Below are 27,631 nucleotides of genomic sequence, written 5' to 3'. Positions count from 1 at the left end.
ATAAATGCTTTGTCTGCCTCATCACGGGACCAAGAACTGCGGTCATTTGATTGAGTTGCACATGTAGCCCCCCGAGTTGTAAGCAGACTCACCCACTAAAGCATCAGCATCATTGGGCAGGCAAACGTGGCCCACTCAGTGGAGTTAAAGTTAGCTCTGTTGACTCCGGCTCAGCAGACTAAGCCAGAGAGAAAAATAAAATCGCATCCAAAATTTTCACAGGACTGAAAAGCACAGAGCTTTAGGAATCTGAGGAAAATGGGAAGTTGTTTTGAGTGTATTAGAAATATCAGATGCAGGTGTGGAAGACAATGAGATAGTTGAAAAGAATTTCTTAAATGGACAAATCCTTTCATGAGATGTTCATGGGGACAGGGGGGGAGGGGATATAAAATGTCTTTGTGTGCTATGTACGACAACTTACCTTGCTGAGTTAATGAAGTCAAAATGAGCCATCTGGGAGGACAGAAACCAATCACCTTTTGTCCTTGCCACAGCCCTGCTTGGTAGCCCTATCAGGCCTGTGTTTGCACAGATGACAAAAATAACAAGTCCAAGGCCATCCAAGTCTTTCTGTCTGTGCCCCAAAGTAGGGGAACTGCCATCTTTAAAAACCAGTTGCTCTCAAGCCCATTCCCACTCCTTGTGACTCCATGTGTGCCAGACAAGAAGTGTGCATTAACGGCTTTCCAAGCAGCTGAAGTTGGGGGATACACTGCTAGGTCTTTCTTCCAGAGACCATCCAGGTGGACTCAGAGTGCTAACCTTGTGGCTAGTAGCTGTGAGCCCAGTGGTTTGTCCCACCAGGGACTCCCTCTGATCTCTGACTGCATCCATACTGATCCTGATTGTTAATAGCAATCTGACCCACTCGAAACACTCTGCATGTGCTTTTGTCATTCAGACCCTTTAAAAATCCTTTGTCTCCAGAAGATGGTGGCCAGGCCAGGATGGCTTTGACCACAGGGCTGGGAAGTGGTAGTGCTTAGAGCAGGGCTCCTCAAACTGCAACCCACATGTGGCCCTCCGAGGACATTTATCTGGCCCGCTGGGTGTTTTTGCCCCATTTTGTCTTTTACTTCAAAATAAGATATGTGCAGTGTGCATAGGAATTTGTTCATAATTTTTTTAAAACTATAGTCCGGCCCTCCAATTGGTCTGAGGGACGGTGGTCTGGCCCCCTGTTTAAAAAGTTTGAGGACCCCTGCCTTAGAGTAAGCTAGGCTGAGAAAATGTAGTAGCACAGTCCCCCCAAAGCAGCCATGTTCCCCAATACTCCAGGTGTTAGGACCTCAAACTGTGAGTTACTTCGCATGAGACCCTGGCTTGGAGACCCAGGAATGGTTACCAAGAGGGATGGAAGGAAACACCTCAGGGTTTGTTGAACCCTCTCCTTGAGGACTTGGGGAGTGTCTGATGCAAAGAAGTATTGCCTGCTTGAAAAATGTGGGTCCCTAAGGAGCTCTTGTGGTGCCCACGTTGAGGCGATGGTGAAGAGCTGAGCAGGAGGCGCGTGGGGGCACGCCTGTGTGCCTGCTCTGCCTGGCACAGCATGCACTGGGTCCTGGTTGTCCTGGGTGGAAGCCTGAAGCTGTGCTGTGTTCCCAAGGCAGCAGCCGTCGGAGCCATCTGTTATGGTTTCTGGTGTCTGACTCCCAGGAGCAGAAATCCCTTTGGAAAGATGTAGCAACAGCCAAGCAGCAGGGAGAGGCAGTTAGGGTACCTGCCAGGATGCTCCTGCAAACCCATCTGAGAGGGGCACGCAGACCTCACGGTGTGGGGAAGACTCATCTGGTGGGGGTAGCAAGGAATGGGGACGTGTCCAGATAGGTGCCAAAGGTGTCCACACTGTCTGATCCTTGTCGCAGATGTTTTCTTCCTGGGGACTACATGCTGCCCCCACCCCCTCCCTCCGCCCCGCCCCAGGATCTCCAGGTCCACGCATGTCCATCTCTCTCTGTCATGACTGCACCTTCTGCCAATGCCTTCGCTCATCCGGAGAGTCCTCACCACCATGCCCCCCTCTCTGTTGTTTCCTGCACACACAAGTAATTTATGCCTCTGCTGTCCTATGTGTAGATTCAGGGGACCTCTGAGACCATGTCCCCTGGGATTTCACAGAAGAAGTGAGATCAGTCAAAGCCAAGTGCAGGCTCACCCTCAGTCTGGCCCCCGGGGCCTGAACTCTGCATCACACCAGCCCAAGGATGCCGCCTTTCCTGAAAAAAAAAAAAAAACCACAGCACTTCCTTGGGAAGGGCTATACAGAGTCACTGGTCTCTGGGTCTCAGTCCCAGAATTCCACATCTCTTCTCATTTGATTGTGATTTTTTTCTAGTGGAAGTGAGTGTGTAAGGTAAGTGAGTGTGTTTGAGGATGGGGTGGGGTGGTGGTGGTGTTGAAAACTAGTTTCCAGACCAGTCATTTAAGGCTTGCTCAATCCTGAGCAAGTACTTCATCATTTGAACTGACATTCACTCTTGACTTCAGCCTTCCAGCCAAGGCTCGCTGGCCTGCTCACTGCTCTGTAGAGATGAAACTCATCCTGACATGGTGCATGTAGGAAGCAGGCTCCCTATATCGGTACTCTCCACGTGCATTTCATTTGGTATTTTCATGAGTGGCCACGAGCTGATATCTCTCCCTCCTTCCAGGCCTTTGTTTCCTTCTCCTGTTACCCTGTTCTCTTGCCAAGTGAAACACTGCGGTGTGGCCGTGAAGGCATGTGTCTACGAAGCCCACTGTCTGCAGGACTTCCCCCTGTGGGGCTTCAGACAGCTTCAGTATACCAAAACCAGTCCACCAGTTGGTCCCAACTCTGACTTGTCACAACCCCACATGTCAGAGTAGAACTGTTCCATAGTCCCTTCAATGGCCGATTTTTAATTTTTAAGAGTGGGTTGCCAGACCTTTATTCTAAGGTACCACTAGGTGGACTGGAACTTCCAACTCTTTGACTAGTAGGCAGGTACTCAAATTCATGTGAACCAGGAAGTCCTGTTTGTGTTTCTCCAAAGACCTGCCCCTTGATGGTCTCTTCTCTTCTACTGAGTGACCCCTGACCCAGAGAAGTTGTGACATCTGTAATTACTCTTCGTCTTAACTGACCTCCCGTGGGGGCTGTGGAATCCACGGACCCAGAATACGCAGTGGCTGCATTTGCCACAGAAAGTAAGCACACAGTGTGTGTTGCTGGAGCTGGGCTTGGGCTGGACTAATTTGAAGCACTTTCTGTCAAGATTGGAATCTGCTTGGGGTCAAGGTGACCCCAAATATAAAATAGAAGTATTTCTGCCCTTGCCATCACTGGCCTATCATTTCTGATGAGATGGGATAGCCTCAAGTTCTTTTAGAAAGTCCTTCATTAGTCCGAGCTTGAGCCGGAGAACAGCAATAAATACTTTGAGCAAGGCTTTGGGCGGTTGTTGGTTTTGTTGTCCCACCCCCCCATCTGCCAGTTTGTTGTACTCTGGTGACTTGCATGTTGCTGATTTCGAAAGCTGTGCCATTGGTGTGTGTAATACCAGCAGGGCCACCCATGGTGGACACGTTGCAGTGAAACTTCCACATTAAGTCAGACTGTGAAGAAGGCCTACTTCCAAAGCTCTGATAATTGTGTAAACCTTAAAGATGGCAACAAAACATTGTCTAATACGGTGTTGCTCCCTAAGCTAGGAGGTAATCAAATACATAGTGCCTGCCAACGTGGGTATCAGCACATCAACGCTAATGAAGATGAAGACCGGGCAACATTTGGTTCTGTTGTCCGTGGGGTTAGCAGGCAGCAGTCAACTCCGTAGCAACAAGACTGATGATTTAGTTGGTCAGGAATAAAAACAAGAAAGAACAGATAAAGGAAATTTTTAATGTTTAAAACAGTTTTAATACCGGAAATCCTTTCAAATCACAGGCCATACACAGCAGCTCTCCATCCTTTCCTCGGGTGTAAGGTTTGGGCTTTGGGAGGGGAGGCATCAAAATGAACTCCTGCTCCTGCAGGTATGCCCATTATGCACTCCAGCTGCTGCCCAGGGCGGGCTGCCGGGTCTGGCTCTTGGCTGCTGCACAAGCAGCTGTATGCGTGCAGGGTGGCAGGGCTGCGTGGGCCTTTACAAAAACACTGCAGACGTTTGAGTCCTGGTCCAAAGTGTGAACCAGGCTGATCCTTGGTGGCTGGCATGATGAGATGGGGACAAGCGGTAGCAGTTCACCAAGGCTTGGTTGAACCCTAGCTCACCGTGGGTGAGGCTGGGCTGTGTAATGTGCCATCTCTCCTCTGTATGGTAAGGAAATCAGAGAGGCCTAGATGATCAAATAATCCCTTTGCGTGTCCTGTATCCCCAGCACCGTGCTAGACAGGCAGAGAGAGACATACAGGGAACTCAGCAGGGCAGCCTTGTTTCCCGCCTCTGACAGTAAAACCTTAACGCTTTTCTCTCACTCATTTTAGTGGAAAATATTTGAGTGTTCCAGGTCTTACAGGTTTCACCTTACATGGGGTCCAGCATTCTCATGCTCTACTGTACATTCAAATGTGCCATGAAACGGACATGGAATCAGGGTGGCCCCATGTACAATGGAGCAAAGTGCTGTCTGGTCCTGCATTATCTTCACAATCAATGGAATTTCCAAGGCTGTTGATGCAGACACTGTATCGACCCTGCTCACTAAGTTTGTCTCACCTGCACTGGCCTTCTTCTTTCCCAAATACAGCATCCCGCTCCAGCAACTGACTCCCTCTGACGAGGCTCCAAAGCACGCAATTGAGATAGTGTTCTGTTGTGATCCATAGGGTTTTCATTGGCTAAAATCTGTCCGCCATGGATGACCTTGGTACAGTTGAAATACAGGTGGCTTAGCTTTCAGCATCACAGGGGCGCCCAGGCCACCATAGTACAACAGTGGACAGACAGGTGGACGCTGAATGTGAATGCTCATGGGGAATACCAGAGGTGGAGGGCATTTGCTGAGGAGCAGGTCTCTGGAGTAAATTAAGTTGTATATGGAAAATGGCACTGAAACATTATCATGGGCTCTGCCGTTTCGTTGTAGTGTAAGGCCCAGTCCTCTGATGCCATGGGGTTGCAATGGGCTCCTCCCACTGACCATCAGGTGGGAACCACTGGAGGGCCAATCCTACATTCTGGTCAGGTGCTCATTTCTGTCCAGTTCAGTACATAATATTTGTTGAATGGCCCAGTGATCCTAGGACAGGATGAAGTCACTGAATTCTTTGCAGTTCAGTCTAAGGTTTGTAACCAAAACTCTGTGCAGCTAGCAGTGCATGATGCAAGGAATTCAACATAGCACCCAGGTCTCCTCGTGCTGGAGGCATGGCGTATCCATGAAAACCCCGGGGCGATGCGGTGGGAGGAGCTCCAAGCTCAGAACCAAACACTGTGATATTGTGGACACAGTAAATCTTTGCAGGAGCAGACAGCCTCATCCTTCTCTCAAGACACAGCTAGTGCCCTTGAACTACTGACCTGGCAATTGGCATCCAGATGCTTAACCCACTGTGCCACCAGGACTCTTTAATAAGTAAAAGGATGCCTTATTGTTCCCATCAATGTTAGAAAAAAGGGACGTCTGGTTGATTTTTCACTGAATCTTCTAACATAGTAGTCACTTTCTCTCAATTTATAAAGTTAATCCATATGTTTATGATTCATTTGCATATACTCATCAAAATCTTTTATAAAAGCTGTTTGAATTCAAAGCATTCTTATAAGCCCCCCCTTTTTAAAGGCATATAAAAATAGGATGTTATTTTTTTTTTTACCATCTATTTTCTCTTGAAAAGTTCAACTTACAGGTGGCCATGTGTCATCTTAGATAACAGATGCCTGAGTCCAGCACATGGATGCTCCTCCACAGGAACTCCCACCTGTCAAAGGGCTAGAGTTGTGGAGTGTCCTTCCTTTACAAAAGGAGCTATGGTGGTACTGTGGGTTAAGTATTGGGCTGCTAACCACAAGGTCGGCAGTTCAAACCAGCAGCCCCTCCACAGGAGAAAGTTAAAGCCATTATTTGCTCCCACAAAGACTTCGAGTCCCCGAACCTCTAAGGAGCAGCTCTACTCTGTCCTATAGGGTCACTGTGAGTCAAAATCTACTCTGTGGCTATGGAGAGTGGGGATATAAGCATAGAAGACAGACTGTCTTTTGCACTTTGGAGACAGGGGAGTGGGGTTAGCAGTATAGGCTGGGGAGTCAAGGCCACACATCCACCTGTGGCTGTAGGTTTCCACCAAGCAGGGCAAACTTCCCACCCTCTGGTAAGACTGGAGGCCTATCCAGCCTGCCTAACAGGCAGGCCCTAGGAGCTCGTCCAGAGCTTGTGTGCCAGGTGCTGTAACTTGCAGGCATCCCACAGGGACTGAGTTCTGTAAGTGACTTTCCTGTCTGGCCTGCCTAGGAAATGTGAGGTGCACTTGGTCAGGCCAGGAGCCTGCTGCTACACTTGTAGCATTTACTGCCTCCTTATTTATGGAGTCACGAAAGAAGTCATGTTTATTGGACTCTTTGTTGTTTTTTTTAATAATTTTATTGGGGGCTCGTACAGTTCTGATCACAATCCATACATCGTGTCAAGTACATATGTACATTTGTTACCATCATCATTTTCAAAACATTTGCTTTCTACTTGAGCTCTTAATATCAGCTCCTCATTTTACCCCCTCCCTCCCCCTTTCCCCTTCTTCATGAACCCTAAATAATTCATAAATTATCATTTTGTCTTATCTTAAACTGTCCAACGTCTCCCTTCACCCACTTTTCTGTTGTCCATCCCTCAGGGAGGAGGTTATATGTAGGTCCTTGTAATTGGTTCCCCCTTTCTACCCCACTTTCCTTCCACCCTCCAGATATCGCCACTCTCACCACTGGTCCTGAAGGGGTCATCTGACCTGGCTTCCCTGTGTTTCCAGTTCCTATCTGTGCCAGTGTACATCCTCTGGTCCAGCCAGATTTGTAAGGTAGACTTGAGATGATGGTAGTGGGAGAAGGAAGCATTTAAGAACTAGAGGAAAGTTGTATGTTTCATCATAGCTACCCTGCAACCTGACTGACTCGTCTCCTCCCCATAACCCTTCAGTAAGGGGGTGTTGAGTTGCCTACAGATGGGCTTTGGGTTACCACTCTACACTCATCCTCATTTACAATGATATGATTTTTTGTTATTGTTGGCTGATAGCTGATCCCTTTGACACCTCATGGTCACAGGCTGGTGTGCTTCTTCCATGTTGGCTTTGTTTCTTTTGAGCTAGATGGCCGTTTGTTTATCATCAAGCCTTTAAGACCCCTGATGCTATATCTTTTGATAGCCGGGCACCATCATCTTTCTTCATCACATTTGCTTATGCACACGTTTGTCTTCAGTGATCATATCGGGAAGGTGGGTGCCCACTGATATGATTTTTTGTTCTTTTATGTCTGATACTTGGCCCCTTCTTACCTCATGGTCATACAGGCTGGTGTGCTTCTTCCATGTGGGCTTTGTTGCTTCTCAGCTAGATGGCTGCTTGTTTACTTGCAAGCCTTTAAGACCCCAGGTGCTATGTCTTTTGATAGCCAGGCACTATCAGCTTTCTTTACCACAGTTGATTATGCGCACATTTGTCTTCAGCAATCTTGCTGGGAAGGTGAGCCTCATGGAATGCTAATTTAATAGAACAAAGTGTTTTTGCATTGAGTAAGTATTTGAGTGGAGGTCCAATGTCCATCTGCTGCGTTAATACTAAAACTGTAAATATATGCACGTAGATCTATTTCCCCTTCATCCTATATAAATATATTTACATATGTACATGCCTGTATTTAGATCTCTATAAATACCCTTTATCTTCTAGTTCTTTCCTCTATTTCCTTTAATTTCCTCTTGTCCCACTATCAAGCTCAGCCTTCATTTGGGTTTCAGTAATTTCTCTCGTTTACTTGCCCTTGCTGAATCCCTACCAGGCCTCTCACACTCTCCTTGCCACTAATCTTGGATCACTTGTTGCTCCTTTGTCCCTGGTTTGGTCAACAACACCTCATTTCACCCGCCTCCCTCTCTTCCATGTCCCCCCTAGAACCATCGGTCCCATTGTTTTCTCCTTCAGACTGTTCATCCAGCCTAGTTTATCTAGATAGATCTGTAGACATAATAATATGTACCAAAAAACAAGGCATAACAAGACAAAGCGACAAAAGAGAACACAATGATAGCAACAAAAAAGAAAACCAATGGCCCAGAAAAGAATGAATTACTTTAAAAAAAGAAAAAATTTTAAAAAGAAAGAAAAACCTATAAATAGATCAAGGTCTGATTTTTTACCTCTAGGCGTGTCCTCCAGTCAAGTCTGATGGGGTGCTACACTCTGGCCCGAGTCTATCCTTTGCACTTCCTCCGGAGCTCCATGCTCTGCTCTGCTCCCTCCTTTGCTCTGCTGCATGCTTTTAGTCTTTTGCCTCAGTGTGTCGAGGTCAGTCCGGGCTGATCCCGAAACTGAGTCTCCAGTGTTGTCCCCCATAGGGCCATGGGTCAGCGAGGGACGTCGTGTCTCATAGTGGGAACTGCCATATGATGCACTCCGTTCATTGGCTGTCAGGGATATTGTCCTCAAGGCCTGGTGAGCCAGGACATGCTCCACTCTCTCTTCCTCCCCATTCATTTGCTCCCGTGAGCTCTGAGCAGACATGTACCTCTTCCCTAGCTGCAGCTTCAGTGCTGTCCTCTAAAGTAAATTTTTCAGGGTGGGGTGGGGGAGTGGGGCAGTTATCCATGTAGCTAGTATGGGGTCGTGCACTCAGGCCCTTCCACTGGCTCCCCTCTCCATTGCCAGCACACTGCATTTGCATCCCGTAACACTGGATTTAAGTCTGGTCCTTCTTTCCCTGTGGAGACACAAACAATACCCTCCCCTTGGGTGGGTCAGTGCCCTATTACCCCGTGACATATCTTTTTTTCCCCTTTCCTCCCTGCCCCCTCCTTCTTAGATGGCCACCATATATACCCCCAGATTTGGTCTGAACCCTGCCATACTACCAGGATCTCACCCCTGGAGTGTTTGTATCTAGTACCTTTTCCCCTGTGCTCCTTTTGCATTTTTCTTTTCTTTTTAATAAACTTACCTCAGCACACTCATGTTGTCTTTGTCCTTTTATACTTGGCTTACTTCACTTAACATAATTTTCTCCAGTTCTTTCCATGCGGTGATATGCTTCATGCTTTCATTACTGTTTTTTAGCGATGCATAGTACTACATTGTATGTATATACCACAGTTTTTTAATCCATTTGTCTGTTGATGGAAAAATTTGGGTTGTTTCCAACTCCTTGCGATTGTGAACTGTGCCACAATGAACATTGGAACACAGGTGGCTGGCTGTGGTTTGTTTCTTGCCTCTTCTGGGTATATGCCCAGTAGGGGGATTGCTGGGTCATATGATAACTCAATGTATTTCCATGTATTTGAGAAATCGCCAAATTGATTTCCATAGTGGTTGTACATACCTATAGGTCCACCAGCAGTGGATGAGAGTTCCTATCTCCCCACAGCCCCTCCAATACTTGTTACTTTCTGATTTTTGTGAATTGGGCTATCTTTGAGGGTGCTAGGTGGTATCTTATAGTTTCTTATGATTTGCATTTCTCTTATGGCTAATGATCAGGAACATTTTCTCATATATTTCTTGGTCATTCAGATTTCAGACTCTGTGAAACTTCTGTTCAGGTCCTTTGCACACCTCCTCAGCGGGCAATTAGTTTTTCTCTTATTGTAAGCTTGCAAAGTATTATAGATTTTAGTAATAAGGCCTTTGTCTGATGTGTCATTGCTAAAGATGTTTTCCCAGTTGGTGGACTCTCTTATTACTCTCTTGGTGAATTATTTTGATGGACACAGGTGTCTTATCTTCAAGATATCCCACTGAGGAGTTCCAGCTCCTCCTCAAGGTAGCGGGGTGGTGTGCCCGCTTGATGCAGGGCTCCACAGATGCAGGGTGGGATTGCTCTCATAAGCAAGATCGCACCAGCAGCCAGGGTCAGTTCCCACCTCAGTGCTGAGAGTTGGAGTTCACTGGTATACCTGCCTTGTACATACAGTACTGTAGCACTACAGCAGGGGTGGAGGTCGGGGTGTTCCCTTAGCCCCGGGTAAGGCTCCAGGACAGGCAGGACCTCCCCAGCTGTGTGTAGAATCACTGAGAGGGAAGCTGGGCTTACTGGCCTATCTAGACTGCTGGTGCCCTACTAGATCACAGGATTTTATTTTTTATTCCCCCACCCCCTCCCTGGCCAGCCAGAACAGAATCAAATTAAACTGTCTCCCTGGCTCTAGGCTACAGCTCTGTGCTCTGTTAGAAGCTGAGACTTGCTTCATTCAGCAGGTCTTTGTTAAGCAAAAAGCCTCCAGGCCCTGTAGCTGAGTTCTGGCATTCCTTGGAGAGGGCAGGGCTTCTTCTTATGCGGATTCATGTTACGGGTCCCCTTCTATGTACTCCTTGGAGCTAAGCAACAAGACTGGGGTTTGAGTTTTTACCAATAATATATATTTCACTCTTTTTTATATTATGCTTGTGAGGTGCTCTGATTTGGGGGCTGTCCCACCGACCCCCAGATGGGGAGATCCAGCTTATCAGGGCGTTGTGTCCTTCTTGGCCAATTGGAACTGAATTTGCCCTTTGGACTCTGACTATCCGCCTATTTTCTCCCATGCCTCAATATGCCTTAGGTAAATTTATACTTTTTCCGTCTACTCCAAATTATGGCTTCCACCACTCCCCTTCCCCAGGCTATGAGCTCTAGGCGGCTAACAGCACAGATAGCCCTTGTGCAGGGTCTCCTCATGTCTGGGATTGTGTCCCCTCTAGAGTGTCAGCCTGGAGAAATCGCTACTCCCTGTGAAAGGGCGGGCGGAGCTTTTCAGTTGGAACCCGAGAGCCCCGCTCACAGAATCTAGAGTGATTTAGAGCATTCTTTGTTCACTTTGTGAGAGGAATCACACGCAAAAAAGGGGTTCAGGAGAGACTCTAGTACCCTGATTCTAATTTCAGAACTCCACCTCCCAGTTTCATTCACCTCATCTCCCAGTTTTCTGGTCTGGCAGCAGGAGCTCGGGACGAGTGAGTATTAACTAGTTGCCGCTTTCCTCCACCCAAGTCTATTGGGCTCTTAAAGAGGATTGGACTTTATCTCGGGGATCTCCTTTGAATCGTCCTGTGTGGTAGACACAGCTTTTTCACATTTATAAACGAGGGAAAGAGGCCCAGTTATATAGCTAGCCAAGGGCACGTTGGGAGGGAATGGAAGAAGTGTACTTGCAGGCAGGCAGCCAGGCCCAGGACTTGCTCCAGGCAGGAAGTCAGGATGAGGCTCCCAACCAGTGCAAAGAGCTTGGTGATTCAGGCGTGGTTGGTTGCCGCTCTCTGGAGCGTCCATCATTGTCAGAAGCAACTGTAGAGAGCAGGAGGACAAGTGGTGACTGCTCATAGGCATGGGCTTTCCTCCCCAACCCCCTGCTCCTAGCAGCAGATTCCCCGCTCAAAAACCCCTATACCCATTCCACAACCTTCATCCCTCACTAACAGTTCTCTGGGCACAGAGGTGAAGGCAGAACAGACCGTGGGCCCTGTCCTCACGCGTACACATCAAGGAGGGCAGCAGAATGACAAACTGAGGCAGAGATGGAGAGACCTGTGTCTTAACTTTTTGAGGACTTGACACATTATTTAACAAAGCATCTGCATTCCCACCAACAGGATAGGGGGTTCGAATCTCTTCATATCCTCAAAAGTACATTTTCTTACCTGTTTATTGTAGTGATCTTAGTGAGTGGGAAGAGGTTTCTCATGTTTGGATTTTCAAACAAGATTTTCATCATTTGTGTACCTTCTTTGGAGAAATGTCTGTTCCTCTCCTTTGCCTATTTTTAATTGGGTTATTCATCCTTTTATTGTTGACTGCTAGAGTTCTTTATACATTTTAGATGCAGTTCTTTCTCTTTTTGGGAACAGGTATGTGATTTGTGAATGTTTTCTCCCATTCTGTGGATTGTCTCTTAGCATTCTCTCAATGCTATTCTATGAGACACAAATGTTTAAATATTGACGAAATCCAGTTTATCTGGGTTTTTTCTTCTTTTCTTGCTTATGCTTCTGATATTATCTCTTGGAAGACTTTGCCTAACTCAGGGTCATGAATATTCACTCCTATCTTTTCTTTTAGTTGTTATAGTTTTAGGACTATGTTTGATTTGTAATTAATTTTTTGTATGGTATGAGGAAAGGGTTCATATTCATTTCTTTCTTTTTGTCTTTTGCATTTGCTTATCCAATAGTCGCAGCACCATTTGTTGAAATGACATCTTCCCATTGAGTGACCCCGGTACCCTTGTGAAAAACCAATGACTATAACTGAGGGGATGGGGTGTCAAGCATTTGGCAGTAGTAGACTGGGGGCACTCTGCTTCACCAAGTCCCACTCTTGGAACACCCCTTACTTTTCCCCCTGAGCTGGGTTCCTCTGCCTTGCTAGCACGCTGATGCCTGGATGGGGGTGGGGCGTTCATATCAGGAGCATCTAGGGATGAGAAGTGGTTCCTGGACTACATGGGAGGCTCCTGGGGTCAGTTCTAGCAGCAGTGCCTTCTACTCCCAGTCAGGACCCCTGAGCAAAGCCCTGGGCCTGAGCTGGACTGAACCAAAAAGAAGGATGGAAAAGGTTTGCTTTCTCCCCTGATCTTGAGCAGGCAGCTGGCCTCAGGCGAGCAGGTGGTATGATCTTGGGACTCCCAAGGAGCTTGCAAAAGGAAAGGCCTCTTTCCCTGAAGATGTACTCACTGATCCTCACCAGCAGCAGCATCCTCAGCCTGGTTCAAATAGGGAGGCTGTACCAAGCTGGAAGCAGTTAGCTATGTGAGCCGCCCAGACAAAAAGGGGCAGACTCATTGCCACCATGGAGATCCCCACTCCAGGTGAACCTGCCCAGCCTTTGTAAGGCTGTAAATCTTCATGGGAACAGATAGCTTCCTCTTCCTCCCATGGAGTGGCTGGTGGGTTTGAACTGCCAGCCTAGTGGTGAGCAGCCCGATGCTTTTCCCACAGCACCACCAGGGCGTCTTCCCCATGAACCGCAGCACCCCAAAGCCTGTGAGCTTCTCCTTCCTGACCAGGGACTCAAAGATGGCCACTCCCAGGTGGAGAAAGAAGGGAGGAGAGTATTCCGACCCAAAGCAAACTGAGTATCCGGTCTGCCCAGTCTGCCAGGCTCTGCCCTGAAAACGGAGGGAGGGGGAGAGGAAAGAGAGGGAGACCCATTCTGAGAGCAAATCCCTGGAGCTCTGGCCACTCATGGACCCTAGGGGTGATGGTAAGAATTAGAGGGCTTCTGGTGGGTGGTAAGGGCCTGGCCTGGGGTGAATTCACCAGAAGGCCATTTGTCCCATGAACTCCGACTCTTCTAAGCTCTTCCTTACCTGTGCAAGGGAGCCCTGGTGTTGTGGTTATGCATTGGACGGCTATCTGCAAGGTCAACAGTTCAAAACCACTCTGGCTCCACAGGCAAAAGATGGGGGGTTTCTACCCCCATACATCGTTAAAGTCTCGGAAACTTATAGGGACAATTCTACCCTGCCCTATCGGGTTGCTGAGTTGGCATCGACTCAGTGGCAGCGAGTTTGGTCTGGGCTTGGTCACCTGTTCAGAACAGCAGTCCTAGTGCGGAGGCCGGGATCAGAGAGCTTCAGGCCGTCTGAGTCTGCCGCTGTCCCCCTTGGAGTGAAGCTGGGGGTGGAGGTAGCTCTGCTGTGAATGGAATGGGAAAAGAGGGCTCCTTAGATTCTGAAGTTGAACAAGCTTTTCTGCCCTTCTGGAGGAGAGACGTGGGCTCCCAGAGAAGAGGGGCAGGCCCAAGGCCACTCAGCCAGTGAGGACAATTGAGGGCCGAGGTCAGGTCTGTTCTCCTGTGGCTCAGGGTCTTCCTGGGCTGGGGAAGTCATGCTATTCCGTGTGTCTGAGAAGCCATGGTGCAAATAGAAAGCCTTACCATCCTCCTCCCACATGCTCCAGAAGTGCCCAGTCGTCCACCCATCCTAGCAAACCGGAGGATTAAAACTAGAGTCTAACAGGCACTGAGTCCTCCCCACAGCCTGATGGGGCGTGACACAGGGAGACCTGTCAGCCTCTGGGAAGCTAGGGCCCTGGGCCAGCTTCAGAGCAGGCCCAGGCCCTCGGTTCCTGCCATGTGATTGTTTTCTGAGCCGTAAGGAAGGTTCCTAACCCTGCCTGCTGCTCATGTTGGTTGGTAATATTTCCCTAACAACCCCCTTCCCCACAAAGAATTGGGACACTTTTCTGCCCAAACGTGGTGGTGGAGGCCATACCCACAGTTCTCCAAAGCTTGGGTGTCCAGTCCCAGTGCTGGATGTACCTCCTGCAGAAGAGGCCCTGTGCTTCCCGCTTATCGCCCTCTCTTCTGATCTCCAGGACACACAAGACCAGCCACTGCTACCGGATCACCTACCGACACATGGAGCGCACGCTGTCACAGCCGGAGGTGCAGCGTATCCACCAGACGGTGCAGGAGGCGGTTGTGCGGGTGCTGGGCGTGGAGGGCAGGTTCTGAGGTGGCTGCCTCCCCCAGCTGAGCCCCTCTGGTGGCCGGAAGATTTCCCCGAGGACAACACTGTCCTTGAAGAGGAACATGGGCGTCTTCGGGTAAATGGGTCAATTTCAGGACTTTCCAAAAATAAAGGCTCCCTCTTGAGAAGCTGTTGACGTAGCATTTGTCTTTTATTTGGGGGAGAGGGAGAACGGAACAACCGTGTAAGGCATCCCTTGGAGCAGTGGTTTGCCCATTGGGGCCGGGGTTGTCGCGCTCCAGTGTAAATACTGGGCGTGATTTCTTGCCCGACAGACTCTTCCATCCATGTAATGAGCAAAGACCGACAGAAGCTGCACAAACTCCAGGAAAGAGAAGCTTTTTGAGTCAGCCCCCCTTCCTTTCATTCTGTTGTGTTTTTTTAAGAAGGGCAGATTTCAAAGAGACCAGTAATGAAATGTCAACACACCCCTCAAAAATTAGGGGAGCCCTGTCTCTGAGCCAGGGCCAGATGTTTATTTGATTTTCATAAGCTAGAGCCGGGAGGCAGACCTCTGGCCCCAGGATGAGGCCTCTCTCTGCCTTTTGCCCCACCAGTGAGGCTAAAAGGGGAGCAGATACCCCGGGGTCTTTGAGGCTGCAGCTCCTGCAGGTCCTTCAACTCCCGCAGAGTTTCCTTTCCTCACAGGAGGCCGCACTTGATAGGCGACCTTTCAGAAAGAATGTGGGCTTTGATCCCAGGCCTTTGTAGTCAGCCAACAGCCAAAGCCATTCCTGAGCAGGTTTCTAATCCGAGTCCTGCCCTGGCCTGGTGTTGGCTTGCTGGTGCTGACAGAGGGCCTCCGGCAAGGTTCCCCAGGATGCGCCATTATCAGCTGGTTAGGTAGGAGCAGGCAGGTAGCTGTTTTCCCAGAGGGAGAGCATAGCTTTGGTGTCATTTACCAAGTTACTAATTTGGAATTCTGGAAGCCCAACCCCAAGTCCCCCAGGAAACCTGGAACCAAAACCACTCTCCAGGGTCCTTTTTTTTTTAATGTGAAAGTAAATAATTAAAAATAAAAAGGAGGGATCGTTCAACCCATAAGCAAAGAAGCCACACTGCCTACCAAGAATGGACAGTTCCCAAGTAGAGAAAACGGGGCATGGTGCCTAAGACCAACCCACCATGGTGATCCTCAGGGCCTTCGGTTCGGTTCTGTGTCCAATGGAAACCCTAGCAGGAGCTGTTTCACGCGTTGGCTGTGAGGGTTCGAGGAGACACTGCCTCTACACGCCTGTCACCTAACAGGTCAACCATGAGTGACACCGGCTTGGATCATGCTTATGGGAGGAAAAGAGAACAAGCAGCGCTCTGGAGACCACCCCCCTCCCATCCCCCTACCCCCCGCTCTGCCCATGAGGCCAGAATGGCCTCCCCAAGGACACAGCTGGTCCCAGGAGCACAAGGCCAAGCGAGCCTGGACTTTCAGAGTTGGTCTTCAGATCCCCACTCAGACTCAAGCACCAACTTCAAGGCCAGGCCTCTTCAGAGTCTGTCGTTCTGAGGGTTGGGAGCATCAGGCACCCCAAGGAAAGCCTGAGTGACCTCCTTAAAGGGCCCTGCCGTTTTCCTTGTGTGGGGGGACTCACTGGACCATGTCTCCCCAGAGCTGTTGCTGTCTTTCCCTCCCCAACCTGGTGGTGAGGGGCCATTCCTAGCCGAGGGAGTCTCTCCTTTGAACGACCAACTAAAAGCCCGTGCCCTGGAGCTGAGTGGGAGCCTGGATAGCACAATGGACCAAGCAGTGGCCATTAACCAAACGGTCACTGTTTAGAACCACCAGGTGAGGTAATGTGCACCCTGAAAGCTCTCCAGGCTCGCAAACCCTATGGCACACCTTTGCTCTGTCCTCGCGGGCCCATGCATTGGCATGGACTTTGGGCAGTGGGTTTTAGCGCTGAGTGGTCTCCCTGGAGCACATAGATTGCCTGTCCCCAGGCCTCTGAGGCTACGTGGCCCTGGTGGCTTTGAACCCTCTGGAGTTACATTGTGGGGCAAACTGGATCCTTGGCAGAGGGCATGGTGGGCTCACAGCCCACGTGCCTGTGTCCTACCCCTGTCATTCTCTCTTCTGCTACAAGATTCTGCTGAGCGGTGTCTTAGCTCAGCAGTCCTAGAACTGCCTCCTCGCTCACAAAAGCCTAGGTGTTTCTGCTGCTGGCTGCCAGTCAAGTAGTAAGAAGCGAAACACTGGAGAACACCCTTCAACAATGGAGAATCCTTTTTCTTTCCGTGTATGAGAGGAAAGGTGTTTTTCAATTCAAAGGACTACCCGGCAGCCTTTGAAGGCCTGCCCAAATCACTGTTTCCTCTAGTGGGGTAGGGCCATGCCCTTGTTAACAGTGATGGGCAGGGAGTAGCTGACACTCCTGATGTGCCAGGCTGTGCTCTGCATGTCCTCGGCTCCACAGTGCAAGCAGGGGACCATGCATAAGGAGACAGACCTAGTCGTCAGGGATTCTGCTGGCATCAACTCCTTCCATCCTTAAAAGGTTGGGAGATCCACCCTCCATCGTGTCCACTGCTGGGTGCTGTAGGCAATGGGTGTGCTCAGGAACAGGCTGCCGCAGGGACAGCACCTGAGGAGCCTTTCTGACCCCTCCTCTGCTCCTGTACCCACGCACCCTATGGCCCTGCAGAGTGGCAGCCAGACGGCTAGCTTCAGGGCTCTGTCAATGAGGAACAGGACCACGGACCCAGGCCCTGGGGCTAGCTGGGACTCAGAGCCAACACTGTCAGAGCCCCTTGCCCATAGCAGTCAGTAGACTTACATGTGCAACCTCAGCTCCTCCCAGATGGCAACTCAGACTCGGGACATGGTCAGAGTAGGAAAGGCCAGCTCTGAGTGGCTGAAAGTTCAACGCTGCATAGTCTAGGCAAGGGTAATCCATGGTCTCGGGAGAGGAGGACACATCTCCACACTCAGGACAGAGTGTGGTGTGGAGCCACTGAACCTCACCTATTGGGCAAGACAGTTGCTCTGAGCTTTCTGAATGGTCTCTATGCCCAGTAAAGCTTGTTGCTTTAAAAGCACAAAACAAAGCCCGTGCCTCATTAAAAGGCAGGGACTACCAGCAGCCTTCCAGTGATGCTGACATGACCATCTTGGTTTGACCCCATCTCTTGCCCCATTCACCATTAACCTTAAGCTCATTCCTGTGCTTGGGGCTCTTTTCAGTAGGAGAAGCAGGGCAGCGATGCCTGCTAGGCAGTGAGCCAAGCAGGACTGGGCTTTCCACCTTGTTACACCCTTGAGGCTTAATGTTCTCGACTCTGAAGTAGAGGTCATGTTCATTTCCCTTCCTCTCCTGTCCGAATGTGCCTGCTCAGCACAGACTCAGGATATGATGCAAGACTGCTACACATCTCAATTGCATCTCAGAAAACTCTGGGTGGGGAAGTTATCATAATGTCTATATTGGGGGTGAATACTTGGAGACCAGATGATGAGGCCTAGGGCCCCTCGGGTGGCATTTAAGTGCTCCCTCTCTGCGATGCTGTCCCAGGAGAGCAAAATCAATTAACAGGCTCTACAACGAACAGAAGGGTTTGACGTTTTGAAGTCCTCCTAAAGGCTCCTTGGAAGAAAGACCTAATGATCTCATTTCCAAAAAAGCAGCCATTGAAAACCCGATGGAGTGGAGTTCTCCAACACACAATGGGTCACCGTGAGCCCAGTCAACACACGCATGTGCCATGGGCCCCTGTGCATGTCAGAAATGGAAGACAGCACGGGGACCAGTACCTCGTCCTCCCTGGCCTTCTCTTGCAAAATGAGGGGCAGCATGGCCATGTGCCCTTGGTGACCTGGACACAAACCTTGGCGAGATCTCAGCATTTGTCACCTATCACAATGATGGTGGTCAGTTAAACGGAAGTCAAAGCAAGCACGGATTCAATGACAAGGATCAATCTGAAAAAAAATCAGTGCATTACATTCTCCACAGCAGCACTTCGGGCGCACCTTCCCCACTTGCACTGGGCCGGTGGACGTTCATAGCAGGATTTAGAGGTTCCATTCTGCTAGCCAGAGCGTGGGTCTTTCTCTCCAAGCAAGGGAGCACCTCAGAATGCAAGTGTGTGAGCGCAACCTTGAGATCTATGTTTAGGAAGAGTCGACTCTAGTAAGAGCAAATCAGTTGCAGTCGTCTAGACTGTATTATTATTAACAAATAACTAAGAGCCCCACAACAAAGAGCTACCAAGTAGATGGGTCTAAGAAAATACATTTATTCTAGAGGTTCGTGGTCTGCATTCATGGTGTTTTCAGAGATATGTTATCTCCAAGGTTCACAGGGAGTATCCTTTCTTGTCATTGCCAGCAACATCACTCCAGTCTCCACTTCTGTCTTCACGTGGTTGCCTTCCCTGTTTTTTCCTCCGGAGACTCTTCTCCTCTTTGATAAGAACACGACTCATACTGGATCAGAGCGCACCCTGCTCCAGTGTGACTTTAAGGTAAGTGGTAATAGCGTCAAAACTCCTGTTTCCAAACAAGGTCACACTCACAGGGTCCCAGGGGTTAGGACTTCAGCATGTCTTTTTGGGAGACACAATTCAGACCCAAGAGTGCCAAAGTAATCCAATGGAAGGAGAAAAGCCCTTTCAACAAAGGTGCTAGAATAACTGGTTCTTCAAATAGAAAAGAAACTTGACTCACTTTTACACCTCATACAAAAATCAATTCAAGAAGGGTCAATGACCTAAGTGTAAAAGCGAAGCGCTTATTATAAAGCTTAAGGAAGAAAACAGAAAGGGCAAGTTTTGGACCTTGGGTAGGCAAATATTTCTTAGGACACAGAAAGCACTAAAAAGAAAAAGTTTAATATATTGGACTTTTTAAAGGTTTAAAATGCCTACTTTTTGAAGCACACCATTAAATAAATAAAAGGAAACCCACCTTGTTGTTGTTTACTGTTGTTGCTAGGTGCCCTCAAGTGGGTTGTACCTCACAGCAGCTCTGTGTACGACAGACAGAAGCACTGTTTGGCCTTGCACCGACCTCGTGATTGTTGTTATGTTTAGCCCATTGTTACAGTCACTGTGTCAATTTCCCTTCCTGAGGATCTCCTTCTTTTTCACTGAGCCTCCGCCAAGTATAATGTCCTTTTCCAGGTACTGCTCTCTCTTGGCAACGTGTCCAACGTACATGAGACAAAGCCTCGCTCACCATCCTTGCTTCTAAAGAGCACTCAGATTGTACTTCTTCCAAGACAGCTTTCCTTGTTCTTCTGACAGTCCAAGGTACTTTCAGGAGTTTTCATCCGCATTAGAATTCAAATGCATAGACTCTTCTTCATTCAATGTCCAATTTTCACATGCATGAGGAAAAGTTGTCTCAAAGACACTTATCTGCCTTTTCAAGTAGATTCTAATATTTTTTGCAAAGCAGATCCTAATATTCATTACAATGGCCACAAAGCACTCACAGACAACACTCATAATTAGAGGGTTTTTAACACGTATTATGAGAGAAATATTTGCATATACAGTCACTCATCAGGACATGTTACAGAGTTCTTTCAGGGATGCTAATACATATGTAAAGGGAATGCCATTCTGCTCTAAGTCTCATCCTGAAGGTATTTAGCTCAAGCTTCATGAGTCAGCAAAGGCAGCTGCCTGAATTAAGTGTGCAGACACCCCCCTCCAGTGAGCCTTAGCCTGAAGGCACTCAGCCCCACCTCTGGGGGTCAGTAGTGATGTGCTGCTGCACCTGTCATTGAATGATCTTCAGCAAAACCTTACTCCCATATGATATTGTTCAATAATTTCTGTATTGTGTCGGCTCACCTTTCCTAGGAATGGGCAACTACCAGTCAGTTGGCCAAGCAGGTCTCTTACAAATTTCTTGGCATAGGCAGGTTAATGCTTCCAGTATTTGGTCAATTTGTTGAAATATTTTAATTGGTGTCCTGTCAATTCTTGAAGATTTGTTTTTTATTAATGCCTTCAGTGCAACTGTGAGCATAGATTGTAATAAACTATGTGACATATGATTTGGCAAAGGACTTGTATTCAAAATATACAGTTTTTACAACTCAATAACAATCATAATAGTAATAAAACCATTGTGAGAAATAGGTGAAGATTTGAAAAAACTCGTCACCAAAACATATGGTAAATCATAGGCTGGAAAGAAGCTCCGTGTTACTAGTCACCAAGGAAAGACATTTATGACGCTAGAGGAGGCGATACTTGTCTACGTGGCAACAGAGATCACCAGTTGCCTGGGCCTGTTATTGAATGATCTTCAGCAAAACCTTATTTCCATATGATGTTCAGCAGCAGACTGAAGGTGAGCACAGGGAATTTTTTAGGCTAAGGCAATGTGCTATTATAGTTCACTGAGCATGCGGATTACTTGGGTAAATCCATTTGAAAGAAATTATCAAACCGTGTCCTTAAAATATTTGTACATTTCACTGGATGCAAATAACACCATACTACAGGGAAGAGAAATGGCTTATGCTATATCTCACAACTGAATGAGTAGTCCAGCTCCAAAGTGGAGAAAACTCAGAAACATGGGTTCCTGAAGATGTGGAGCTGAACAAGTCTAGGCCAAGGCCATCCTAGAACTAATGGCGTTCCCTTGACTCCTCTCTCCAGGAAACCAAATGAAGCTGGAGCAGCAAGATGTTTGGAACTTCAGTTCCGGCTGGCTAAGGACACTGGTGGAAAAGAGTGGGTTTCTCCTGGCCTCAGCTTCCAATTCCTCAGTGCTTCACTCAAGCTTGGCACCATGGGGGCTGGGGGATAGAACTGACTCAACTGCCCAGAGAAAAAAGTAAAAGAATAGACTACAACCTGAGGGCTGATAATAGAGCCTCTAGTTTTGTCCATGTTCCCCAAACCCTTGTTAGCTGGAGCAGCCCAGTAGACAGCCCATTCTGCCTTCCCATCCACTGAGCCGTACCTTATCACCAAGTATGTCTTGTCTCATCTGCTGTCAACCTGCACCAAGTAGAGCTAGACCACTTGACCTATGGCATTCTGCCTTGACAGAAAGTTCCTCTCCCTTCTAGGAACATTGTGAGCAAAAGACTCTCCCTCCTGCTACCAGCCTTCCAGTCCAGCCTTCACCTTATTCCACATGCCGAGTGGGTGGGATGAGGAGATGGGTTCCCAATTATGAATCTGACCTCACCACCAGGGACCCCATTCTCAGATCTCAGCTGAAAGGGCCCTCTAGTGGGAGGCACCAAAGAGAGAATTTTGCTAGCTGGTCCTCAACATCAGTTGTGATCTGTGCGTGTCCTGAATGTCCCAGTGACTTCAAGACATCCCTGAACCCCTGTAACTCAATTTCCCACTTAAACAGTAAGAAAACTAATTCTACTCAGGGAAGCAGGGTAACATGTAAATGAGCTAAGGCATGAAAAACTCACTGCTGTTAGTGAATCAATATTTTCTTAATAGTCCATACTGGAAAAATGTTAGGTAATTAGATAATGGTGATAACTGAACACTTTGGGAATATAATTTTTTCTTTTTATCATTTTATTGGGGGTTCCTATATATGCATCTACTGTGTCAAGCGCATTTGTACGTTTGTTGCCATCATCATTTTCAAAACATTTTCTTTCTACTTGAGCCCTTGGTATCAGCTCCTCATTTTTCCCCTCCCTCCCCCACCTTCCTTCCCCCATGACAATTTATAAATTATTATTTTTTCATGTCTCACACTGACTGATGTCTCCCTTCACCCACTTTTCTGTTGTCCGTCTTGGGGTTGGATATCTTTACGACCATTAAATTATGTACTCTAGCAAGGTAAATGTCATGGTATTTGAATTTTATGAAGGAGCTTTAAAAAGGCTTGTGGAGAAAGACCAAGTTCTGCATCCCAATTTGGCGAATAGCAACTCGAGTCTTGAAAGCTGTGAGGGGTCTTCTAAGGTATAACCATAGGTCTCTTCTCTGCCCATTTGGAGGAAAGCAGAATGATGAATGTCAAAAGACACATGGAAACAATTAAAACAGTGGGTCTCAATCATCCTAATGCCACAATCCCTTAATACAATTCCTAGTGTTGTTGTGACCACCAACCATCAAATTATTTGCATTGCTACTTCATAACTGTAATTTTGCTACTCTTTAGACTCGTAATGTAAACATCTGATATGCAGGATATATTTTCATTGTTTTCCTCCTACAAAGGCGTGTCTGTGGTTCCCTGTCCTTGGACACGTAAGAATTGGAGGCAAAGAAATGTGGATTTGGAGAAGTTTGGGGCCAGCTTGCTCCTCGCAGGCTCCAGCGCCCCCATCCCACACTGAAAAAAAAAATATTTTTCATTGTTACAACTTGAACATAATGAAAGCATAGTGATTAATCACAAAAGCAATACATAATTATATATTGTGAACTATTTATTTCTAATGACAAATAAATGAAAATTTGTCTTGAAGCATGGTGTAGCATACATAGGTAACAGTCTTCACGCTGGGTACTCGTATGTGGGCGTATCTGCATGTGTGCGGACCCACCTGAAGACAGATAGAGGAGTGCTATCTCGCTTCCTAAGACCATTGGAAATATATGTTTTCTGATGGTCTTAGGCAACCCCTTTGAAAGGGTTCGTTCGACCCACAGCTTGAGAACCGCTGAATTAGACTAATGGACTAATGGGCCAAACAAACATCCGTCTCTACATGCTGAGACCAGAAGAATTCAATAGTACTTGTTTATTATTACAAGTATTCTGGAAAGGATCCCATTAGAGTCTTTCCTGGATCGTGTAGTAGAAAAATATGGAAGAAAACTCAGAATCATTAAAGAAACCAGACTTGCTGGTTGGATAGAAACAAGTGGAACTCTAAGACGATGACCCCACTCACCCTTCAGGTCTTAAATGGAATTCATTCTGTGTTAGAACAATCAGCTAGTCACTAGCCAAAGGGTAGCAATAACCCAAGGACAGAGTGCATAGGGTTAGGAAGGAAGGGTGAAAGGAACAGGAAGCATAGGAGGAGATGGGAGATGGGATGGTACGTAGAGGGGATTATAATGGATGAGTGGAAATATGAATAGTTTAATGTAAAGCTGCTTAGCTTATCTGCTCTGTAAACCTTCATCCAATTCACAATAAAAAATGGTGTGTGGCTTTTTAAATTCGTGGGTAAATTAAATTTCCCCAGGTATATTTTTCGAAGACCCCTCATATCTCAATAGAGCCATTCATTATTTAAAACATTTTTTGAGATTTGAAAATCATTAACAACCTACAATCTATTAGGGGGCCACAAGGGTTAGCTGATCCCAAAGGCTCAATGGAAAGTAAATGTCTAGAAAAGAAAGATGGAATATATGTACGAATTTATCAGATACAATTGATGCATGGTTTGTAACGAGAGTTCCTGATAAAATTATTTTTTAAAAATAGTTTTAAAACTAAAATAAGTAAATACATAAAATGTTGAAGATTTATCCTGAATGTTGTCAGTAATAGGATACATTTTACTAATAGTTTTATTGACATATATTATGCATATTATATTGACATGTAGTCCAATATATCCATTCACATACAATTCTGTTCTTCAATCCCATTGAGCGGGGTTATTCAATCATTGATGCTATCCTCTCCCCTTTCCCACCCTGACTTCCTCCTCCCTCCTCCTGTACCCTCATAGAACCACCACTCCTGTCATCTATCTTGTATATTTATACACCTTCAAGGAAGACCAGTTAATACAACTATTTTTCAAATTGACATGCGAACTACAAATGCCAAATATGAAGATTTTTTATCAACTTTTGCAATCTAAAATTAATCAAATATGCCAAAAAGATGTATTGATGCCGGTGATTGGAATGTGAAATTTGAAAACAAAAGTAATTGAAAAGAATGACCTTTCTATGGGACCTGACAATGAAGATTGCATGATAGAAGTTTGCAAGGCCAATGACTTCTCTTTTGCCAATACTTTTTTCAACAAAATAAATGACAACTATACACATGGACCCCAATGAATGGAATCCACAGAAATTAAATACAATACATCTGTGGAAAGAGACAATGGACAAGCTTAATATCATCAATCAGAACAAGACCAGTGTGCAACTACAGAAGAAGCCATCAATTCTGCTCATTTGCAAGTACAAGTTGAAGAAAATTGAAACGTGTATAAGAGCCAAAGAAAGATTTTGCATATATTCCACCTGAATTTAGAGACAATCTTAAGAATAGATTCGAGGCATAAAACACTACTGACTCAAGACTAGACAAGTTGAAGGTCAGCATCACGGACTACATACATGAAGAAAGCAACAGATAATTAAGAAGCAGAAAAGGATGGTCAGAAGGGATTCACCAAAGGCTTAAACCATGTGGGGATCCTACAAATGCGTTTTGGACTTCTGTTTGCATCCATTACCTTAAGCTCTGATATAATTTCCTCCTTGGGATTTGGATTTTATTATTTATAATCCTTGGATCACAGAGGCTGGTGCGCTTCTTCCATGCGAACGTAGTTGATGACTCGCTTAGATAGTTGCTTGTTTTTATTAGGGACTCATACAACTCTTATCACAATTCATACATACACATACATCAATTGTATAAAGATAGTTGCTGGTTTTAAGGCAAGTCTTTCGGGCTGCAGATGCTATTCTTTCTGAGAGCTGGGGTAACATTTGATTTCCTCACCACACTCAACAATAGCACGCATGTCTTCAGTGATCTCTTCGTGAGGGTGACTATTGACTAGGGTCATGTCACAAGCACTAATTGATCTTCGATTGGGGTTTCTATTAAGTGCAAGCCCCACATCCATCCGTATATCGATGTTTCTATAGTCCATGATGTGAATATCGCTGCTGTAAGAGAGCGTTATAGAGTCAATTATAGCAGAGGTGGTTAGGTTGAAATGTATCACCCTATCATTTGATCTCCCTTTTGATCCATTTTAAAATTGGTTCCGTTTTTAATGTTTTCTATTTTCATTTCAGTTGCGGTTTCTCTCTCTATTGTTTTCATTGTTGTTGGGCTTTTGAGATTTGTTTCTTGTTTTGTATGGTTTTCTGCATATGAAATCCAGGATAGGTAAAACTATAGAGACAGCAATGAGACTAATAATTACCTAGAGTCATGGCAGCAGAGGTTGTGAGGAAATGAGAACTAACAACAGTGAGTATGAGAAAGAAGAAAACATTCCTAAATTGATTGTGGTGATGGTTGCACGACTTTTCTTAATATGACTGAACTATTCAATTATATGAGATGGTGATTATTTGCCAATAAAACTATTAGAGTTTTAAGAAGGAAGGCATACAAATGCTTTTTAAAACATAGAAAACACCAACACAGATGTTAATAGGACCAGGAACTTGCTCCAGAATGTAGAAGGGCAGAAGGGAATGGTAGAAATGATGAAGTGTAAGAAGTGAACTGAAGATTTCAAATGGTTGTTTGAGAAGACAATGTAAAGTATTACAATAAAATGTCCAAAGAACAGGAGTTAAAAGGCCAAAAGGGGAAATGATGCTTGGTCATTCTTAAGCTGAAAGAACTGGGGGTGAAAAAAACAACAAAAATCCACCAAGTCTTGCAATATTGAAAAATTCTCTGGGCAAAACCTTGAACAATTCAGGGGACATCAAAAGCAATTGAAAGGAATATACAGAGCTGCTGTATGTCTTGTTTAATTAAAATATGGAGCTGCTGTATGGCTTGTTCAAAAGAATGGGTCAATGTTCAACCATTTCAGAAAGTAGAACATGATCAAGAACCATTATTACCACAATAAGAAGGGCAAATAACACTGCAGACATGGATGGAAAACAATGCTCCAGGTACTGACAAACTACTAATTGAGATGTTTCAACAAATGTACAATACTGAAAGCACTCAATCATCGATGTCAAGGAATTTTGCATGACTAACCATCTGAGAGAGATCTATACTTGTGCCCATTCCAAGGAAAGGTGATCCAACAAAATGCAGAAATTTTCAAACAATATCATATGTAAGTGACATTCTGCTGAATATAATTCCCAAAACAGTTGAAGTAATACACTGACAGGGATCTACCAGAAATTTAAGCTGGATTTAGAAGATTTAGAACAAGGAATACCATTACTTTGTAAAATGAGTCTTGGCAGAGAATACCAGAAAGAGCTTACCTATGTTTCATTGACTCTGCAAGGCATTCGACTTGATCACACCCAACAACATCAATAATAAAATCGTTATGACAAAAGGTGAAACATAGATTTAGTGTACGACCCAGCAATCGTATTCCTAGCTATTTCCCCAGGAGAAAGAAAACACTTGTTAGGCACAAGCCCCTGTTATGCAAGTCTTTATACTAGCTTTGTGGCTGGTTGTCCAGAGCTGGAAACCACTCAGGTGGTGAGTGGATAAACAAAGGGTGGTGTATGCATATAATGGATTACTGTTCAGCATACAAAAGAGAACACTCTTGATAGCCCCTCCCACACACACACCTGAATCTCAAATGCATTGTGCAACATGAAAGATACTGGATTCAAAAACTACCATGTATAAAACATCGTGAGAAAGGTAAAACGGGCTGGGAATGGGCAAAGAGGAGACAGTAGGCCACAAAGGAACTTTGGAGTGATACGACTGTTATGGATCTTGATTGTGGTTATAGCCGGCCAACATTCACATGACTACACACCTAAGAAGGGTCCATTTTGCTATAGGTAAATTGCACTTCAATAAACTTGGCTTATGTGGCGGATGTTAAATATGCCACAAGAAATCCTCCTCCACTGGGTTTGTGAGACATGAGGCTGTCCTTGAAGACTTTACTGGACCGAAAGCACCGAGGTGGGCTCAGAGCCTCAGGTCATGGGCATGCATCCCTCACCGTTTTGTTTTTGAGAGCTGCCCTGTAAACTCCCCTAGAGAAGGCTGTGTACATCGACCCCTGCTGTGTACCCCAACTCCTGCTGTGAGGTCCTTTGATCACTCCCACCCCACACCCCTGCTGTGTCACCTTCGAATACTCTCCCTCATGGTAAGTTAAGTGTGTGTTAT

General features: G+C 46.3%; 1 protein-coding gene and 1 non-coding gene across 4 annotated transcripts in view; both read left to right on the top strand.

The window, feature by feature from the left end:
• Window positions 1-14,739, top strand: part of FARS2 (phenylalanyl-tRNA synthetase 2, mitochondrial) — a 605,344-nt gene extending 590,605 nt beyond the window's left edge. For all 3 annotated transcript variants that reach the window (XM_075554131.1, XM_075554130.1, XM_075554129.1), the window contains one exon: window positions 14,465-14,739. In XM_075554131.1, the coding sequence (XP_075410246.1) occupies window positions 14,465-14,603 (139 nt within the window). In that variant the 3' untranslated portion in view covers window positions 14,604-14,739. The remainder of the gene's footprint in view (window positions 1-14,464) is intronic.
• Window positions 14,740-22,769: 8,030 nt separating this feature from the next.
• Window positions 22,770-22,900, top strand: LOC142454098 (small nucleolar RNA SNORA38). The gene has a single exon (XR_012785625.1). It is a non-coding gene; the product is annotated as a small nucleolar RNA SNORA38 (small nucleolar RNA).
• The last annotated feature ends 4,731 nt before the right edge of the window (window positions 22,901-27,631 follow it).

The sequence above is a fragment of the Tenrec ecaudatus genome, chromosome 7 (genome assembly GCF_050624435.1).
Source record: "Tenrec ecaudatus isolate mTenEca1 chromosome 7, mTenEca1.hap1, whole genome shotgun sequence".
Classification (NCBI taxonomy): domain Eukaryota; kingdom Metazoa; phylum Chordata; class Mammalia; order Afrosoricida; family Tenrecidae; genus Tenrec; species Tenrec ecaudatus.
This window is presented reverse-complemented; position numbering and strand designations above follow the sequence as displayed.